This window comes from Natrix helvetica (assembly GCF_964273705.1).
Source record: "Natrix helvetica genome assembly, chromosome: 1".
NCBI lineage: Eukaryota > Metazoa > Chordata > Lepidosauria > Squamata > Natricidae > Natrix > Natrix helvetica.
Window position 1 is genome coordinate 52,446,256 of NC_138548.1, and position 22,533 is coordinate 52,468,788.

The 22,533-nt window shown below is 35.7% G+C and overlaps 1 protein-coding gene across 9 annotated transcripts in view; it reads left to right on the top strand.

Moving 5' to 3' along the window:
* Positions 1-22,533, top strand: part of CEP128 (centrosomal protein 128) — a 208,963-nt gene that overhangs the window by 38,818 nt on the left and 147,612 nt on the right. For all 9 annotated transcript variants that reach the window (XM_081935596.1, XM_081935594.1, XM_081935593.1 and 6 more), the window contains exon 13: positions 17,312-17,662. In XM_081935596.1, coding sequence (XP_081791722.1) covers positions 17,312-17,662 — 351 coding nt within the window. The remainder of the gene's footprint in view (positions 1-17,311; positions 17,663-22,533) is intronic.

The following is a 22,533-nucleotide window of genomic DNA, read 5'->3' on the forward strand; positions in this document are numbered from 1 at the left end:
GTCATTTAAGGAAAGTAGTGGTTCCCATCAATACCAAATATGAAGGCTTTTATTTGTGAAAAATACAGCTGACAAAGCATCCAGCTAGTCTTGAAGATGCAGAGTAAGGTCAGCTCTATTTAGTACTTGAATGGGAGGCTACTTGGGTCTATAGACTAGATTGGAAGCTCAAAAAAGCAATCAATGGAAAAGGCAGTGGGAAATCAGTTCTATGTTAATGATAAAAAAGATAGATGTGTCCAAGTAGTCACTATTTGAACATGACTTCATGGAAATTTTATTTTCAGTTAAGTACTTCCAGTAACTCTAACTATAACTTATCTCCTGCTGGGTATAATTTCTGGAACTACCAAACTATTAACCATAATTCTTAAGAATTAATAATTCTTCCATTACCTAATAAATACAGTTTTAAGACATATGTTTAACCAGTTGATACCTGTGAGTGAGAGATATAGCTTTGACCTAGTATTGGTCAAGCCTCTGAGTAACAGTTACCTAAAGTCAAAATTTAAAAAATTCCAACACAATTCTGTAGAAAATCTGTAGTGACAGAGCAGTTTCCTGCTCCTCAAGCCATCCATGTGCAGAAAATTAAGTTTCTTTTCCTGGCAACTGTGAGCAATTTAGTTTGATTCTGAGCAAGATTAACTCAAACAAATTGAGAGAATCAGCTGAGAGTGACAACATCATCTGTGACAATGGAACTGACCAAGGAAAATCAATTATAAGATTCTCACTGACTTTCTCCTTTTGTCCAGACTGTGACCCTTTCTTGAGATTTGAAAGGGAAGGTTGTCTAATCTGAGTACTTGGTATAACATGATGATAATATGAAGATAGTGTTGGCTAGCATCATTTGGGTAAACCAGAAGTTAGTGCCACAATATTTTAAAAATGAGAGGACCAATGGACTGTGGACATCATAATTTCAGGCAAATGGATGCGATCAGAGTAGGAAATATTTCAATTGAAATATTTCTGTGCTGCTTTGTCATAAAAGAGAAAAATAGGGAATTGTTATTTCATCAGGTATCTCTTTGTTGCTCAGTGGACAGATGCTAGTATGCTGTGGTGTCACAAAAAGATTTCAGGATCTTCAACTGAGAATATATTTATTGTCACTTTAAATGTACACTAATCAGCATACATTAAAATTAAATTACATTGCATACAGTTCTCAAAGGATCACCACACACACACTACAAAAACATGACAGAAATAAACAAATGAATGAATAAATAAATAATATGCATATACCCACATATATTATATGATAGAGAGAAACAACATAGTTTGCAGCTAGCTTTACATTTCCAACCACAGGATGGATGTTACACTGTGCAGAATTTGACAATAGACTGGTAGTTCAGTCAAAATTAAATGATAAGGGCATATTATTGTTTGGCGCCGTATTTGCTTTAAAAAAGAAATGTCATAGCAGTCTGCCACCATTAAAGGGATTATTCTTTTTGCATTACATGTAGTCTTGTCAGTTTTGTTCTAAAAAAAGCTATTTAAATTGTATTAGTTTTTTGTAAGCATTACTTCTAGCAATTGTTCTTGAATGGGTACTCTTTGGTCACGCATATGTTTGAAAAGAATGTTTCAAATTCCAAAATAGATTTATATCTTTATTCAGTTGACATAGAACATACATGGGCTTTTCGTGATCTGCGGACTCACATCTGATCCATCGACTGTCCCTATCTGGCCTATGTCGGGACGAGTAGCAGTGGTGGTGCAGCGATGGTGGAGAGGCAGCCTGGAAAACGGCTGCTCTCTACAACAGTCCCAGAGTCTCATGTGGCTCCTTGGGAAAATTAATTGCCCAGCCCTGACATAGAGATTATTTAGAACACATGACTAAAATTATAGATAAATTGAGATGATTGCTGTTTTGATTTCTTACTATGATTATTGATTAGTATGAATCTCATATAATAGTTATGCCATACTTATAAAATTATTAAATTTGATTATAAATTTAAATGTACATTTGGTCATAGCTATTATTTTAGAGGGGTTTCAGTTGAACATATTTGAAGAGCATAAAGAAATAGCATATAAAAATAATATTTTACTTCCTTGATACCAGCTTGGCTAAGGCATCAGGCTAGGAACCAGGAGACTGTGAGTTCTAGTCCTAGCTTGGCACATACACTTTAGGCCAGTCACTCTCTCTCAGCCAACTCACCTTGCATGGTTGTTGTTATGGGGGAAACAGAAGGAGGAAGGAGTATTAGGTATGTTTGTTGCCTTGAGTTATATATAAAAATAATAAAGGCAGAATTTAAAATAAATAAAAATAAATAAAATACTCTTATAATCATAATTGGATCAGAAGCTATAACTTCTTCAGAAGTCAAGTGCAGAGTAAAGAGTAAATGTTATTGAATACAAATCTAATAAAGAGAACTCTAAAATAAATGAGCATGTAGGAAAGCAGTTAATTTACAACATAGTTGCTTAAAATCTATTGCATTCCTTGTATTTAACCAGGGTGTCACAAGCTATAATGGTACTTAGGTATTACTGTTAATTGGTTCTGGGAAATGCAATGAGTACCAAAAACAATGAGTACCAAACATATTTTTCCCATAAGGAATAATGTAGTGAATCATAATTCCCATAAGGAATAATGTAGTGAGTCATAACATGACAAGCTCTGGCTTATGTGTTGAGTACCAAGCAAATGTTGAGTACTGGGGCAAAATATTCATGTCAAAATGTGTTGAGCACCAAATTCCATGAGTTTCAAAGCAATTATGTACCACTGTACTTTATGAGAGGAAAACAAAATTTCTTTTTAGGAATATAATTTGGAATCTGATCACTTTTTACATTTGCAACCCCAAAGAATTTCTGGGAATTTTGCTGTACGATTGGAAGATAAAAATATTCATAGCAGGTAACCTGTTCTTTTGTAGATTTGAAATCATAGACCTAGTCCCCTGCACCATTATGCAATTCACATTTTGCTTCCTGTCATTATCCTTTGAGGATAATTTCACTCTTGATGCAACATTAGGCCATAAAAGACTGTGAATTTGAAAACTGCAACAGTGAAACAGCATCCCATCAAATCTGTTTCCATATGCAAATGTAATATTGTTCTTTGCTTTTTCCAGATGGAGTTGATGAGCAAGATGAGCAAACTTGCTCTATGGATGGTTGGAAAAGTTTAGGATTTGCCTCAGAATGGCTTGATAAATTTATTTTATATGACACTCAAAATCAAGCTGTTCAGATTTAAAATTGAGATTCTGTGGACTGGATTGCTCGGCTTGCTCTAGGGCCTAGAGTCTAGGCAAAAGCAGCCGTCATTGATGGTTTAATTGTGGTTTGTTCAAAACCTCTAATGGGAATTGGGCTGATCTTGTTACAAACTTTTTAATTGGATAGGGATATTAAGCCCATTTAATTTTCAGTTTGGAGGTTTATGCAGTTCTGAATTATAATAAGAATGGGCAGGCTTAATTCATCTTAGCCATCTATACTCTAAAATATAAATGAGGCAACTTCCTGGAAGAAAACTAGTAAAATTAAGATATATGCACAGGCTAGATTGGATGCAAACTATCTTAAAGCCCTGCAGAAAAATATTGAGGCAATTCTATGTTTTGTTTAAAGTCTTTATTTTTCTTTATAAAAAGCAAAGACTGATATTTCTGATGAGCTATTCTCTTTTGTCTACTTTATTGTGTGAACTTTTCTTGAGTGGGACTAAGGATATGTGATAGTTAATTGGGGAAGAAAGAGATATTTTATAATTGACAATAAAAAAGTTAATTTAGCTCGCACTAATGTATCTTTGAAAAGTTATATGGACAAATTGGATAATGTTCTGTACATACCAAATATATTCATTCTATTCTTTTAAACTCATGTTGAACCTCATTAACCTTCATGAGTCATTTGTATTCATCAGGATTCCAAGTATTCCCTCTTCAATGGATGTTACTGATTTAATCTGTTTCTTTTCCATCATCTGAAAGTGTTCAGAGCTGACTTTTACATAAGTCAAAGCAACATTAGAAGACAATTAACAACATTTCTATTTTTAAATAAAGCAGAGATGGTAACCTCTCTTAAGTGAGCTTTATAAAAAAAAATCATTGACTGTCTTGCTGAGCTACTATGTACTGTATATGGGCCCTATCAACAGTTAGTTTATAATATGAGTGAATAAATTAGCTGTTAGTAATTACACTGTATACTAACATATGATGGGAGCTTATCAGTAGTTTTAATAAGCGACATCACTAAAGTAAATAATTAAAATCCAATAGTGTAGAAGTCATCAACTGTATATGATCTAGTGCCTAATCCCATTAGAAAAGACCATGCTGAAAACCTGTGCTTTAAGCAAACCCTATTTTTGAGCATGTTTACAATTTAAAAATGCTATAATAATAATCCTATTAATATTAAATACATTAAATTGGTAATAAAAGCTGGTACAAAACCGTTAAAAGCATATGGGTAAAGTCTACGACTGCACAGAGATGTATCCTCATAATGATTGCAGCCACTTGCAGAAAAAGGTTATTATGTGTCTTTGTATGTTTCCACGCAGTGATAGGATTCTGCACATCTGCAAAGCACATCCAGAAGTATTTCTCTGGCTGTGTGTTAAGCATGCCTTGCAAGGAGAAATTGATTACATACCCCATCACATTTTGATTAATTTGCCTATGCAGAAGCAAGCATGTACAAGCATAAATGTCTCTCACTTAGTAAAGGGGCTGCTGGATATGTGTCCAGGCATGTCTGAACAGAGGCCAAGTTTCAGTTTGACTTTTTGTTTAAAGAAAAATGCTCCATGTGCTTTTAAACAAATAAAGTCCCATGGTTTAAAAATGGTAACTTCTGATACCAAAAAGAACCTTAAATATTCTGCAAATAGCATTATATCATTGGAGTTACTCATCAGCAACCAGCAAACAGGGTTATGTTTTTCAGGGATTTCCAGGTGGTACAAAATGGTTGAGCTTCCTGGGGAGGGGGGGGGGATTAATAAGTTTCAGTTTGTCTGGTCAGAAACCTCTACAGCGTATATTGTAGACTTCAGTCTTGGTTTCATGTATGCTCTTTAAAGAATGGCATGCATCTTCTCATTGTACATTTGATTGATGACCATAGTCCCTGTAGTAAGCATCCCATTTCACAGTAGTCCCATCTGATGAATATGAATGCAGGAATGCTTGAAATGAACTTGAAATTCTAGATTATTTATTTCTGTGGAAAAATTGATTACCTTTATAGAATTTCAAACATTGTGAATCTGATGCTTCATTCTGCTAAAGGAAAGAATAGAGAATTCATAAATATTATTTTTCCTCTAAAGTCATTACATCCATTTACTAAATCTATTCTCAGAAAGGTGTTAGCTGTGAAAACAATCCAAACAGTTGGATAATTTATAAAAGTTATAAAATCTCATACTGAAACAGTTACAATACAATACAATACAATACAATACTAGAGTTGGAAGGGACCTTGGAGGTCTTCTAGTCCAACCCCCTGCCTAGGCAGGAAACCCTATACCGTTTCAGACAAATAGCTATCCAACATCATCTTAAAGACTTCCAGTGTTGGGGCATTCACAACTTCTGGAGGCAAGCTGTTCCAGATGCTTCTGACTTTATGCCTATCACCTCATTTTGATATCAAAAACTAATTGCATTAATTCTAAATTCCTAAAATCTTTACAAACCAGTCAGACTCGGAACAACTGATTTGGGTAATACTTTTGATAAAGGTGATTAAATTGTCTTACTTTTAACATGCTGACACAGTTAAACAAGGTTAGTGAAACGCTACCACCACCACATTTCCCCCCACATGTATATATTTTATTATAAAGTACAGTAGGATTGGATTAAAAATGTGAAATACCAGCCCTTTCACAATAATGGCAATTCAGTCCAATATTTGCCATTACTAAAAGTAAATTAGTGTCTTTCTCAATGCAATCTATGGAGGTTGCCAGTTCAAGAAAAGTGTCCCACATAAAATATAATTTATCCAGTTTAGAGGAAGTATTTATGATGCTTCAAAGACCTTGGATCTGAAAAATTCTATAGCATTTTAATGAGCTGTAGCTATCAATTTGTTCTTTTTGCTCACATAGACAACCGTCAGACAATGAATGATTTTTATGCTCTAGACTTTCAGAATCTGTGTCATGCTAACAAATGAGACCTAATCATTTTTAAAGGTGATTTAAATTAAGGTGATGACTCAAGAACTAACAGAAAGTATGATTTATTTATTTTTTTGGTAATCTTTCTATTCACCAATTGCTGTATTGTCAAATCAGAAGGAACAAGGCAGTATCAATAGCCATCAACTTATGACCAAAATTGAGCCCAAATTTTCTGTTGCTAAGTGAAACAATTGATAATTTTTTTTTTACGTTTTCATTGTAAAATGGTCATTTTTTTGAAATAATCACCTTTCTTGCCACAGTTGTGAATCACTGCAGTCGTTAAGTTAATAACACAGTTATTGAGGGAATCTGGCTTTTCCCATTGACTTTACTTGTTGGAAGGTTGCAAAAGAAGATCACATGACTCTGGAACATTGCATCCGCCATAAATATGAATCAGTTGCTAAGCATCCAAATTTTGATCACGTGACCATAGGGAAGCTGCAACGCCAATCATAAGATTGAAAAATGGTAATGTCATTTTTTTCAGTACCATTGTAACTTTGATCGGTCACTAAATGAAAACAAACTCTTAGAAGTTGAGGACTACCTGTACAATACCATCCTGAGCATCATCCTCAAATAGACTGAATGGCTCATGAGTCCAGAGGCTTTTCCTTCCTCCAGGCCTTTGCTTTGGAGGCCCAGGAAGTCAATTCTGTAACAAACAAATCAGCCTCTATAATTCTTCCCAGCCCTTTATACTAAGTTGATAGATGTTTGCTCTTGTACAGCATGCTTTTGTCATACCTATATGAATTAGTCAAGACCATAACACCAGGGGTGGGTTGCTGCCAGTATTGCTGCTGGTTCACCGCGCGTGCCTGCGCCGTTGACTAAATTCTTCTGTGCATATGCAGAACATGAAAACATTACTAAAATATATGCCAGCAACTGCAGCGGCGAATGGGGAACTGGTTCAGGGGCATGGCCAGTCTGGGTCATTCTGCGACCAAGGGCAAAATACCACTACTGGTTCGCCTGAACCAGTGCGAACTGGTAGCAACCTACCTCTGCATAACACCCTCCTCTTCCAGGGCATACCTAGTGCTGGTCCAGAGAAACATCTTTGGAAAAGTTTTGCATATGTGTAAAAACCTGCCACTGGAAACCTGCATGGAAAATGCCCAGACATAACAATCATTCTTTGCACATATTTTTATCATTGTGAGGGTATGTATCTGCCTAGTTGCAGACCCACTGCAGACAGAAGTTGTAAAGTTTTTTATTCGCATTTATTTTCCTTCACTAAAGTGGGGTATGCTGCAGTATTTATTTTTGCCTTTTTAGGAGTGGGTTGGAAGGGTGCATATGATACATACAGGTGAAACTCAAAAAATTAGAATATCGTGCAAAAGTTCATTTATTTCAGTAATGCAACTTAAAAGGTGAAACTAATATATGAGATAGACTCATTGCATGCAAAGCAAGATAGTTCAAGCTGTGATTTATCATAATTGTGATGATTATGGCTTACAGCTCATGAAAGCCCCAAATCCACAATCTCAGAAAATTAGAATATTGTGAAAAGGTGCAATGTTCTAGGCGCAAAGTGTCCCACTCTAATCAGCTAATTAAGCCATAACACCTGCAAAGGGTTCCTGAGCCTTTAAATGGTCTCTCAGTCTGGTTCAGTAGGAATCACAATCATGGGAAAGACTGCTAACCTGACAGTTGTGCAGAAAACCATCGACACCCTCCATAAGGAGGGAAAGCCTCAAACGGTAATTGCAAAAGTTGGATGTTCCAAAGTGCTGTATCAAACCCCATTAATAGAAAGTTATGTGGAAGGGAAAAGTGTGGAAGAAAAAGATGCACAAGCCGCAGGGATGACCGCAGCCTGGAGAGGATTGTCAGGAAAAGGTCATTCAAAAGTGTTGGGGACTTTCACAAGGAGTGGACTGAGACTGGAGTCAGTGCCTCAAGAGCTACCACACACAGACGGATGCTGGATATGGGCTTCAAATGTCATCTTCCTCTTGTCAAGCTGCTCCTGAACAACAAACGACATCAGAAGTGTCTTACCTGGGCTAAAGAAAAACAGACCTGGTCTGTTGCTCAATGGTCCAAAGTCCTCTTTTCTGATGAGAGGAACTTTTGCATCTCATTTGGAAACCAAGGACCCAGAGTATGGAGGAAGAATGGAGAGGCACCACTGCAAGATGCTTGAAGTTCAGTGTGAAGTTCCCACAGTCTCTGTTGATTTGGGGAGCCATGTCATCTGCTGGTGTTGCTCCACTGTGCTTCATTAAGTCCAGGGTCAACACAGCCATCTACCAGGAGATTTTGGAGCACTTCATGCTTCCTTCTGCAGACGAGCTTTATGGGGATGCTGACTTCATTTTCCAGCAGGACTTGGCACCTGCCCACACTGCCAAAAGCGTCAAAACTTGGTTCAGTGACCATGGGATTACTGTGCTTGATTGGCCAGCAAACTCATCTGACCTGAACCCCATAGAGAATGTATGGGGCATTGCCAAGAAAAAGATGAGAGACATGAGACCGAACAATGCAGAAGAGCTGAAGGCCACCATTGAAGCATCCTGGTCTTCCATAACACCTCAGCAGTGCCACAGGCTGATAGCTTCCATGCCATGCCACATTGAGGCAGTAATTGCTGCAAAAGGGGCCCAAACCAAGTACTGAGTACATATGCATGCTTATACTTTTCAGAGGTCCGATATTGTTCTATGTACAATCCTTGTTTTATTGATTGCATGTAATATTCTAATTTTCTGAGATTGTGGATTTGGGGTTTTCATGAGCTGTAAGCCATAATCATCACAATTATGACAAATCACGGCTTGAACTTTCTTGTTTTGCATGTGATGAGTCTATCTCATATATTAGTTTCACCTTTTTAAGTTGCATTACTGAAATAAATGAACTGTTGCACAACATTCTAATTTTTCAAGTTTCACCTGTATATGTGTGGGTTTTCCTAGTTAAACTTTACAAAAATACTCTTTTTAATTTTCAAAGTTAATTGATTTCCAAAGTTAATCTTACATTTAGGATGCTGATTTAAAAAAAACTCAGCAAAACCAAAACTTTATTAGGGGTTTTTATATTGGAAAAGTGCTCAAAATATGATTTACTTCAACATATGAATTTTTGGTCATGTGGTTACCAGAGATCAATGCAGTCAAATAGAAGGTTGTATTAATTACTAACTGTAGGTATCATAAGCAACTTCTCTGAATGAGATTAAGTGGCATGTCATATCTGGTAGGATCAGATATAGGTACCATATGGACTTTGTTTATTTAATTTGAAAATGTCACTTTAAAAATTAAAACTACAGATAAATTCCTATTATAAATTAGTATATTCTATAACTACTGCCTTTTAACATTTTCATACATATTTGGTCCTAATTCTATCCCATCCAATTTCTGCAACAGCCTAAGGGGTTTTTAATACATAAAGTTCATGACATATTTTAATATACACTTTTCCTTTCTGAAAAATGGGGAATCTGTGGATCATTAGGTATAATTGGATTACTATTCCTGTAAGCACATTTATTTATTAATCAAATTTGGAAACCCCCCTTAGCAATTTTGCTTACAAATAATAAGAAAATACCTATAAAAGTGAACAAACTGACTGGAAGAATAGAATACCAACAATAAACCAAACATAACAAAACAAATAAATAGGGGCATGATAGCTCAGCAGTTTAAAAATGCTGAGTTGTCAGATGGAAAGCTGATAGCCCGGATTTGAGACTGGAACACGGGGTCCGTTACTTGCCCCAGCTCCTGCCCACCTAGCAGTTCAAAAGTGTGTGTGTGTATGTGTGTGTGTGTGTGATAGATAGATAGATAGATAGATAGATAGATAGATAGATAGATAGATAGATAGATGATAGATAGATAGACAGACAGACAGATAGAGATAGAGATAGATAGAGATAGATAGAGATAGATAGAGATAGATAGAGATAGGTATAGGTATAGGTATAGGTATGTAGATATATAGATATATATTTGTAGATTTTCACAGGTGTAGATATGCTGGTCTTGTATTCGGGTCTTTTCCCAGGTAAGATTGAGATTGTCTTGGCAACATTTCAGCGAGGTCTCACTCGCCATCTTCAGGCTGGTGTTTTGGGCTTAAAGCATGATTGGAGCTGCCATCCCTCTACAAACCAGGGGATGGAGTGCTGGCCCCATTTCAGCAAGTGGATGGATTGGATGTGTGGCTGTATCATGATTGGTAGATTGGTGCTGGTTGGTGCTGGCTGTGGGTCTGTTATTGTTTTGTGTTGTAACGGCCTGGGTGGTGGATGGGGCTCATTTGTTTACCAGGGGTGGTTTCCAGATGTCTGCTGGTGGGAGGTATCATCACGTTTATTCATGTTGTGGGGGTGTTTCTCTATTTCGATAGCTTCCATAATTTTGGAGATTAACCTGGTTCCTTCAAAATTAATTTCATGTCCTGTAGCTTTAAGGTGCTGGAAAAGGGAGGAAGTTTTTTCTTTTATTCTTCTGCATTCTTGTGTTCTGCGATGTGTGCATTTATTCTTCTGTTCGTTTGTCCTATGTATGTTGCAGGGCAGATTTTGCATGGTATTTCATAGACGCCTTGGTTTTCTAGCTGGATTTTGTCTTTGAGGTTTCTTAAGATGTTGGCTATTTTTTGGTCAGTGTTGAAGGCTGTCTTGATATTGTGTTTGTGGAGAATTTTGCTGATTTTTATCTGGGGTGCTTTTGATGTAAGGGAGGAGGGCGATGCCGTTGTCCTGTTCTGTGTCTTGGTTTTTGGGGGGAGTCTCCCTTTGGATTAAGTTGGTAATTATTTTTCTTTGGAATCCGTTGGAGATTAATACATTTGTGAGAGTGTATAATTCAGTTTTCAGGTTGTCTTTGTCGGCTAGGTGTTTGGTTCTGGAGATGAGGGTCTTGGCTACAGAGTTGATCTGTGCAGGGTGGTGATGGGATTGTGCATTTAAGTAGCGATTGGTGTGTGTTTTTTCCGGTAGATGGTGTGTCCTAGGGAGCCATTGGGGTTTTTGTAGATTAGGTCATCCAGAAAGGGAAGTTGGTTGTTTGCTTCTATTTCCATGGTGAATTGTATTTTGGGGTGCAGGCTGTTGAGATGTGTGAGGAAGTTGTCCAGTTTTTCTTTCCTGTGTGGCCAAATCACGAAAGTGTCATCAACATATCTAAGCCAGAGTTTGTGTTTGTGTTTGTGTTCAGATTTATCTAAGGCATTAGTTTCAAAATGTTCCATGTATAAGTTTGCGATGACGGGTGACAGGGTTGATCCCATGGGTGCTCCTTCTATCCGTTTGTATCTTTGTCCATTATGGATGAAATATGTGTTGGTTAGGCAGCGGTTGGTCAGATCCAGGATGTGTTTATGGGGGTTGTGTTTGTTCTGGATAGCTGTCAAGGCTTCTTTTATAGGCACTTGGGTGAAGAAGGATATGACATCGAAGCTCACAAGTAGGTTGCTGGGTTGTAGGTTTTGTTTCTTTATTGTTTCTATGAAGTGGAGTGAGTTTTGTATGTGTGAGGTGATGGATTATGGGTTGGAGATGTTTGGCGAGGAATTTGGCAAGGTAATGACATATAATGTTTGTGTGTAATCAAAGTAATTAGGGAGTACTGTATACATATACATACATGCAACATACATCATACATACATACACTATATTGCCAAAAGTATTCTCTCACAACTGATTCTGATTATGTGGATGGGTGAGCAAATACTTTTGGCGATATAGTGTACATACAATATATATGTATTGATAGAGAGAGAGGGGGGAGGGAGGGAGAGAGAGAGAGAGAGAGAGAGAGAGAGAGAGAGAGAGAGAGAGAGAGAGAGAGAGAGAGAGAGATGAGCTGGAAATTTATTTTTCTATTGAATTGATACATTTCCAAATCCAGCAAGACTTCTGACAGTTTATAAGAATATGAAAAAAATACTGTAAACATTGAAGCAGTTGTGGTATCATCCAAAGGAACCAATTTCAACTCCCAACAATATCAATATCAAACCAAATTAAATACTATATTAAAACTGTTAATGAAGCTCATTGGAGGAAAACTTAAGATTAATACATCTCTTTGATCGCTTTGTTCATTTCTAGGTGTTCACAAATCTGCTCAATTAGCATTTCCAGAATGTTTATAGGTATTGATACCAAGCTAGATTCCTGGGTTCACTCCCCCCCCCCCCCTGCTTTCTTGAAGCTTGGGATCACATCAGCTCTTTCCCAGTCCTCTGGCAGTTCCCCAGTGCTCCAGGAGTCTGTAAGATTTTGTTCAGTGGTTCTGAAATCACACCTGCCAGCTCCTTCAGAACCATGGGATGTAAACCATCTGGTCCTGGCGATTTGAAATTGTCTAAAGCGGATAGCTGTTCTTTCATCAATTTCGTATCTGTTTGGATCTCCATTCCTGTTCTCTCTCTCACTATGCTGCTTTTGAGAGGCTTTTTGGTTTTCTTTTTTGCATAAAGACAGCTGGAAATAAGAAATTAAGCAGCTCCTCTTTCTCCATCTTTCCTCTGCCATCTTCTTGTCACTTTCTCCCATTAGTAAACAGAACATTTCCTTGACTTTTTACTTATTTAAAAAAAAAAATTGAAAGATTTTTTTTTCCATTTACTTTTGCAGTTTGATTATTTTATTTCCTAAAACTGCAGCTACCTAATATGATGACTTGTGGGAAATATATATCCGATGGAAAGTTAAGCTCTATTGAGACATTTATTTCAATCTATACTTAAATATATATTTGAAAGTCTATTCGGAAGTTTGATTACTTTTCAGTAAATAGAAGCTATGGAATAATGTGTCACATTCATATTTTTTGTATTAAATGTAAGTGTCAGCGTGAAAGTAGACTCAGTTATATGTTACTGTTCAAAATTAATCTACAAACAAACAATCTAAAATTATACTGAATAGTGATTTTCTAATCCAATTACTGAAGGGTAAGTTCACCATATGTTCTTGGATTCTGACATAGCAATTGCTATTATGCTGACGTAAGGACATATCCATGCATCATTTTATTTTCTAAATTTTCTGACATATTCTTAAGATTGTCCTGCATTTCTTTCTCTTTGTAATTGCAATGATATGGAAAATAATGGCTGTGCAAAACAATTAGGGATGGTTGCAATTAGTTGATTTGTTTCAGATTTAACTTCTACTTAATAAATTGGACATTACTTCACCAAAACGCGTTGATTTTCCTTCTAAGGATTCCTGGGAATTCTGCGTGTGGTCTTATATTAGCCTGTGTTTGTACATTGTGTTTAATGTTCTGCATGATAAAACTAGAGTCTTAATGTCTGAACATTTGCTTCAAAACAAATTTTTTATGTTTAGTTTTAGATTGCTGCATTTTCGGTATGTAGTCCCTGAGCAATACAAAATATTGTGTATAATTTTTAACATTTAAAAGTACAATGGTTTATGTGGTTGTTACAAAAGCTGCAGGTTTTTCTAGATTTCTTTATTGTGAAAGAAATTACAAGAAACAGATTGGTGGTAGTGAGGCAGCTTGTCTGCATAGACAGCTCTATAATAAACAATGGGAGAAGACAGTCAACTAGGCTCTGTCTGATGTTATGAAGGATTAAGATTGTAGCAATGATTGCCTTGAGGATTGCTAGGCAATTTTAGCTTCATCCCGAAGCCATCAAACATTCATGTAGATTGTAATCTGAACATCTTCAATCAAAGCAATTTGAATCTTCAGTCCATGTATCATTAGCTCCCCTTCATTTCTCTTGCTTTGCCATTGTCCTGATTTTTGTACTAATGCATACCTGAGCAACCACAGCCATTTATTTATTTGATTTATATAGCCATCTACCTTACTTAAGTAGCTCTGGGTGACTCACAAGATTAAAAGATACAAATCCACCAAACATAATCACCTGGCAATCAAAGATAAACAATCTCATTTCCCACCAGTAATATCAGTTTTTTTTCTATCCATCTGACCCAAATGCCTAGTGAAACAGCCAAGTCTTGAATGCCTTGCAAAAGACTAAAAGAGGTGGGGACATCAAAATCTTTTTCAAAATCCATCGAAATCTAACTCCTTGCCATAACTTCTACCCACCAAGCCACAGTTGAGAATTATATCTGACAATCATGATTTTGGTAGTTTGAACATGTCTGCAAGATGGATATAGCACTCTTGCCCAAGTGATTGCTGGAAAGGAAATATTCTCCTGCTTGGGAAAAGAAAAAAAAAATGCCCTTCAAAAAAATCTGGATCAACAGATATAAAAGTGGAAGCCTAGTGATTGTATTCTAGTGTCACAGAAATTATGGCATCTGCTTAGGACAGAGAACATTGAAAGGGTAGCTGCAGGGTTTTAGCCATAGTGGTGATATTTTGCAGTTTACAAGGCCATCCATATGAATTAATCTTTATGTAAGAGAGCTATCTGGTGATCTTAAAGTCACACAATTTATCTCTTTTTAAAATTAATCTATGCCATGGCTGTTTCTAGTTGGACCAAGATTGATCTTTGATGCCTTTTAGTGCTTTGATTAATGACTTAATTCTTTAACTAATATAGAGAAGAGGAAAATTGGTTGCCACCCTTTGTCATATCTGTGGCACATGTGGTATTTCCTGATAATATTAAAGATACTATCAGCCACTTTGGCAGATTTGGATCAATATATCACTTGTGTAAGCAAAACTCACATTATTTTATGCCTCCAAAGTTGTCTAATCTAAAGCTTCCTCCCAATTCAGTATATTGTTTCTTGTATGGCATCATCTAGGGAAATCTGTACACAGGATGCATTAAAGATGTCTATAAATAATAAAAAGCAATGTGTTGAGTATGGACATAGTAGAAGTATAGAAATGTATGAGTTTTTGATGAAAATGTTTACCAAATATGTTGGTGTGATAAAGGTGTTGTTCTAATATGGATTGGGGAATAGTTCTAATAGCTAATACAGGTATCATTATCTTTTGTGTGTTTAAGTATTTCGCTTCTGTTCCATAATAGCTTCAAAGTCAGCAAAAAAAATATACATTTTAAAAATTACATTGAAACAAATTTCTATGAATAAAGTTGTAATTTGGCATGTATTGTCTGTTGTGTTTCTTGTTGACCAGGGAGATAGCTGATTTGGTATGGGATTCTTTTTGTTTTGTTTTCTTGCCATATTAAATAGTTTGGTGGATAATGGTAAAATGTATGGATTATACATTTTGCATAGACATTTCATTGGAAAATAGCAGGATTATTGTGATTTTAATCAGTGAGTTGATATCTAGGAATTAATTATGTATCCTTGTGCTTTAAAGAAAATAATCTGAATTTAAAAAGTTTGCCTTGTTTATGAAAAAATATGAACTGCTAATAAAATAGAGGTCATTTTTTCATGTAAGATAAATGTTTTCAATTAATTTAACAGTATTTTCTGTACATTGCTTAAACATTGAATCTTGTTTTATTAAATACTACATAGAAACTATAGTTGTATGTACAATATATTTCCCCCAAGGCTTTGTGGAGAAATAATTATTTTTAATGATTCAGAAAAGTTGAAGATGCCATTATTTAGGACTGTATCTTTTAATATTATCACCAGATGGGAAGCAATTACAACTGTTGAAAGGGAAAAAATTAGCACAGAGGTGAGACATTTTATAACATTTATTGAAGAATAAAGGTAACCATTTCATTGTTTTTTAGTGTCTTCACATCTGTCAATGAATTTGAATCCATGGATCTTACCAGTTACATTTTATTAATAAAAACATTCCTTTGTTATTGAATTCAGCTGAATATATAAAACACCACTTTAAAGATATATGAATAAGGTTTTCTAGTGTGCTTGATGGTCAAAAAATATGAAAGTCTTTTGCATTTTAGAGAAATGCTCAATTACAAAATCTAATTTCACCTATAATGATCACAGTGTGCAGAATCATTTATTTAGAATAACAATATTTAATGGTTGTGGTTAAATGTTTCTAGCTCTTGGTTGGTGACAAGCTTTGAGATGTCTCTTATTATTTTAAATGGCTCTATGGAAGATGTCTAGGCTGTCATAAAGAAGCAAAGAAAGATAAATACTTATCAGTTTTTAATGTGGATTTTTTCCATCTGATGTTATGACTTTTCTTTTTCAATACTTCCACATAAGGTGGTAGGTTGGTTATTGTTACTATTATTATTACTACATGTATGTATGTATGTATGTATGTATGTATGTATGTATGTATATTCTTATTATATTTAACATAACTGCTATATAGAGTTTCCTGGAGCTTTAGGAATTACATTCATCTATGTCAGGTGAACCAAAGACAATATTCCAACATATCTTGTTGATTCCACACACCTTGTACAGGCATATAATGTTACTCAACATGAAGGTGGTTTTTTTTTTTGCATATATTCAATAATACTTTTGAAAGTGGAAAATATTTCTGGTTTTGACCCAGACTGTAATTATCAAGCTGTTCAGGGGAATAGGCCAGCTAGTTTTTTGTAAATATAATATTTATAGGTAGAACTTTGTATATTTGAACATGGTCCAGTTACAAATTGTCCTTTTTTGGAATGGGAATTTTTATTTTTACATTCTTAGAGTGTCAAGTTATAAGGTTTAGCAGATGTGTGCATAGTGTCAGGTTCTTTTTCTGTTTGCCATTTTCCTGTAGCACAATAGATGCATTTTAGAGATACATTCCAGGCATGTCAATGCATGTGAGTGCAAAGTATTTTGTTCATTGCAAATAATAATGAATAAACAATATTTATTCTTTTAGCCTTTAATTAGTGCAGCTTAATGGGATTTAGGAGACGCATATTAGACTTTTGGTTGCTTATCAATAATTGTAACTAATTTAATTGCTTGCTTTTTTGACCTTGCTGTACCTTGCCAAGAATCTTTTTAGTTTGGAACAGGCTATAAATATTGTAAATGAACAAATAACAGTGTCTTAAGTAAACATAATTGCAGGAAACTGAAAAATTGCTTTGCTGCTCTCCATGTATTCAAAGAAATTTGTTTTCATTATATGTAAACCTTAAGTTTATATGTATCTGTCTGTAAGCATAGATCTTAATATGTTGTGCTGGCTTCTAGGCTTTAACAGCTGACTTGGAAAAGAGGGACAACCAGCAGCAAAGGATGATGAGCCAACTGAAAGAGATACAGAGCAACTATAAAATCTGCGAAAATGAGTGCAGAGCTGCAGAATTACAGGTTACAGAGCTAGGTCAGCAACTAGAAGAATCGATCAAGGAAGCAGAGAAGTACCTAGCTGAATTCAAACAATCTGAAGTACTAAGGCTAGAGACAGAGAAGAAAAAGGAAGAGTTAAAACTCAAAGCTCAGGAATCAATTCGATGCTGGAAGCTAAAGTGTAAAAAACTAGAACATGAAAAAGGAAAACAAAGTGAACTTCATAGCCAGTTGATGGAGAAGAACAAATTGGTATGGTATACATTTTTTTATTTCCTTTAAACAATAACTTTCAATATGCAAATATTTGCTGTTCTTCCAATACAGTTTAAAAAACAGTGCTTCCTAAACCTAGATAAATTACCCAAATTGAGTAAAACTGATTTTTCTTTGGGTAATGTCACACAAGCCCAATCAAACAGTGGCACTTAAATAAGGACTCTCTGATAAACTGTAAAAAGGATTTCAGCTAAGCAGTTTTGGGTAATGAAGGAAAAAGTTTGGAAAGGACTGGTTTAAAACTATTGAAATTAATTCTTGTAATTGTTATGAACTATTATTAAAACTCATTATACTAGTAGTGAATGAGGAGGCCTGGTGAGATATGGCTTTCAGTAGAAAACACTGAAATAACAAAAAATATATAATTTAATCAAAGGACAAGGTAATTTTTTAACATTTAAAACTTATCACAGAAGGTAATTGGGTTAAGTCAAAATTAGTCCAACTTAGATTATATTTATGTAAATCACTAAAATCAATTAGTCATGACTAATCTATCTCGAGTTAATATCAGTGGGCTTATGCTCATTAGACTCACATGTTTTCTCCCTAACACTATACTAGATCAGTCTTTGATTAGCACAACTATTCTCACACTTCTCCTGTAAGAAATATTATCAAGTAAGAAGGGAATGATCTAGAATTGTTTCCCTCCGCCTTTCCTCATCAAAATTGGGAACTCTGTAATGTACTTAAAAACTATTACCAAAGAATTTTAAAAAATAATTTCTAGGATTGAAGGCTTAAAACATAAGAAGATTATCGAGTATAATTTTTAGAAAGCTGTCCAGTTTTGATCATCTGATAAAATAAAACACATTCCGAGCACTTTGTTGTTAGGGATAACTGTATTCTGTCTGGGATACTGTCTTCATTCTCCTGCTGTTTTATGCTGCAAAGATACAAGGCATCTTTTCGTGTTAAGTTGCTCTTTATCTCTGTTGGGAATACAACTTCGTGACTTTTCAGTCAACATTAATGGCTGAGCTTTTATTTATTTAAAGAACTTAGGTGGCTTCCTTTCTTACACAGTGATCCTAGGCAGATACAGTAACTAATAAAAACCTACAACATAAAAACACATTGTACCCTTCTCACCAAGACATCAGAACTACACATACTATTGATTCATTGACTCAACCCCCTTCCTACACAAATATTTAGGGAAAGAGCCAGGTCTTCATGGTATTTTGGCAGGCTAAAAGTATAGTCCTCTCCCCCCTTCAAAATCTCAGTTGGAAGCTATTTTAAAGGGCCTGGGATTCAGGAATTGTAGGGAAAATACATCTGTGAAGGTAGAATATTGATGAAGGTACAAAGTTATGTTATAACTTTGAAATTTGGAGTGGCACATAAGTCCTACTTAATAAAAAAATAAAGGTTACAAAGCAAATATAAACAATTTGTTTTTCTCTATCCTGTGGCTGATTAAAGATAGGGATTGCACATGCCTACTTGGATTTCTTTTATAGCTTTTCCAGCAGGTTTCTCCCTGAGCTTTATAAAGTTAAGCCTCTTCTTTCCAGTAGTGAAAAACCAGACACCTCCAAGTAGCTCACAATCCTCTTGATGGATTTGCTTTCGGAGGTGCAAAATATGTTTTGTCAGATTGGGAGTCGGACAGCCCTGATAGCCAGATTGAGTCTGAACTGGTAGTTTATATGCAGGTTTGACTAGTTGATAGTCTCAATGGATTTTCATTTGCATTCTCTCTAGAAATAGCAGTTCAGTTTTCCAAATAGGAAAATAGGTCACCACTGATTCTAAAAGGATACCCCAGTGTGAAGTTTGAGACTCTTTGGGAAGTCTTTGTCTTGTTTCACTCTGTATTTGCCCAGAAGGAAGGAACTAACAGTTATGCTCAGTAATGCAGTATAATTTTCAATTTGGATGATCAGTTGAAAAATTAACATTTAACATACCAATTCATATTGAAATTAAATGTTCATGAATAATATCCAGAAACAGAAAAAAAAATCCTTTAAATACTTAAAAAAGAAGTATATTTTGATGTGATAATAAATATGGGAGAAAAATGACTGGTGTGAAAATAGTAAATTAGACCTTCTACCCTAGAGGTAAAAACATGCAAAGAGGACAGTTTTGGCAGATAGCCATCAGCAACCTGAAAGCAATAATTAAGCTTATGATTGCAGTTTCAAAATAATCAGCCAACATAGGAAACACAGATTTAATACTGAAAAGCTTTTTTTTAATGTTGTGAGAAGGCTTCAATGTGATATACACCACATTGACAAGTTGGTGGATTTTCTTGCTTGCTTTATAATTAATCATTCATTTACTTTACATTCTGTCAATGCAAATTATACTTAGCAGAATTTAAAAGTTTTCCCGTCTTAGATAAAAATGCAGCGCAACCCTTTAGTTTCCAATAGGTCAGATTCTTAAAATCTTCAAAAGGGCACAATAAAAATGAATATTGGTAAGATGTTTTGGGGGAGGAAGAGAAGGTTAACACAAGGTTCTAAGGACCCAAGATTTTGCTGAATGGCCTAATAGTAGGCGACTGCTTAGCAGGAAAAGAGGATAATTTGAATTTAGTCTAAACGTAAATAGCAATGTTTAATACAGATTGTGTGGAGTGTTCGACAACTTAGGATAGGAGATGACATTACATACATACATACATACATACATACATACATACATAAATGTACACATATATTTTGTATTTTGTCTTTGATAATTTTTATATGATTACTTAATATAGTGGAGAGGGCTCAGTAATTCCATTCTCTTAAGATCAATGATGGTGGTAGAAGTATATTTATTGGCAAATAAGCCAAGAATAATCCAGAAAGGGGATAAAAACAGTTAGGGCTGGGCAGGTGTGAAAAATGCCAAACCATTCAAATCTGAAAGGGCTTTGACTTTATTTACATTTCTAGACCGTCCCCTCTCCCGAAAGGGACTGGGTAGATAATGCCTGAATGTAGAACATATTAAGACTTATGAACATGCCAGAGCCTCTAATTACCCTTTTGAGGAGCTTATACAATGAGCAAGAAGTTATTGTAAGAACTAACTTTGAAGAGACTGGTTCAAGAGAAAGAGGAGAGACAAGAATGTTAAATCTATTATGTAATTAAGTTAAATATTGGAAGAGTAGCCTATTGGAAGAAAAAAACAGCAGGCATCTAATCACTTGAAATAATGCAGATAATGCCAACTTGTTAAATGAAAATGAAGAGTTAACTAGGAAGAGAAAATTAGGTAGTTATGAGACACATGCACTCACGCGCACACACACACACACACAAACGAGCTGCTTTTATGCTTTGTTTTTTAAATTTTACACTTCCAAGAATCAATAAAGTGAAATGGGTGGTATGTGATAGATAAGTAAATAACAGAAAGTGAAAAATATGAATTAATGTTGAATATTAAAATGACAAAGTTAAATTCAACCAGCTCTTAGTGAACTCACAGTTACCTTTGAAGAAGTGAAGACTATAAATAATGTACAGTTTACAGTTTATAAGTTTTTTCAACTCAAGCATAAAGATGGATAGATTGTTGAGGAAGTAAATTAATTCTAGGGAGAAAGATAGTGATAAACTATATCATGAAGTATAGGCTATTTCTATGGCAACAAAGATCAGGATAGTTAAATCAATCATTTTCTCCAGTAAAATTGTGAAAGCTGGATATTGAGTAAGAACAAAGGAAAAACGATAGATGTCATTAGATTATGGATTTGGAGACAGCTGCTCAGAAAACGATGAACTGCAAGGAGAACTAGTCAGTTCATCATGGAAAAAATAAAAGTAAACTATTGTTTAGAGTTAAGCAGCATGAAGCATAAATTCATATATTTTAACTATACTAGATACTAGAGAGAAACTTGAAAAACTTTCTGTGCTTGGCAGAGTTGAGGCAAATTTCAAAAGGGGAAAGGCAATGAAAGGATCCAAAATCAGGGAAATTACTTGAATGAACAGTTCCAATTATTTCTAGGGAGACATTAAGTTGAATGGCATTTACCTGTACAGTAATCAAGATTTGAGTTTCACTCAGTGGCCTGCATGTTTGGTTATTTTTAACAGCAAAAAAAAAAAATGTAAGGGAGATACATATTTACTTTAAAAAACAAATACTGAATCTGGTTAATCCTTCTAATAACAAGGGGTGTCAAATTTCATTGCAGGCTGCATCAGGGTTGGGTTTGCCTTTGGGGGGCCATGGCAGGGTGAGCATGGCTAGCTTGATGTCACTTGTGTCGGGGTCATCTGTGATGGCCCGGGTGGGGCTGGGGGCATCCACTGTCTCCGGGAGAGGAAGGCGGGACCAGGGAGATGGCCAAACCCTTGTCCTCCAGAGGAGCCTCACCATCCCTGTCAGGTCACACAGAGGACCCCACAGCCCAGCCCAGCCCCACTCCCCGAGGAGGTGCCCAGCTGAGCTTACCTCCTCCCCGAGACTGCAGCTGCTGTGCTCGTTTTCCTTGACAAGGTTGCTCTTGGTATGTGCAGGAAGGAAAAGTGTTTGAGTGAAAGGGAGGCCAACTCCCTCTCCATGAAAGAAAACCCAGTTTGTAACCAAAGCATCCTCAGCGATAGAATGGGAGACCACCAGGAGAGGTCAGGAGAAGGACACAAAGGGTTGGCGAAAGAGCAGCAAGCTGCTGATGGCCAAGTGCTAAGATAGGACTTTCCTCAGACCCTCCCTCCCTCTCATTATAATCTTCCTTCCTTCCTTTTTCTCTTTTCTTCTTTTTTCTTTCCTCTTCATTTTCCTTTCTTCCTCTCTTTCTTTTCTGTCCTTGCTCTCTTCCCATCATCCTATCTTTTTCTTTGCCTTTGTCTTTCCCTTTCTCCTTT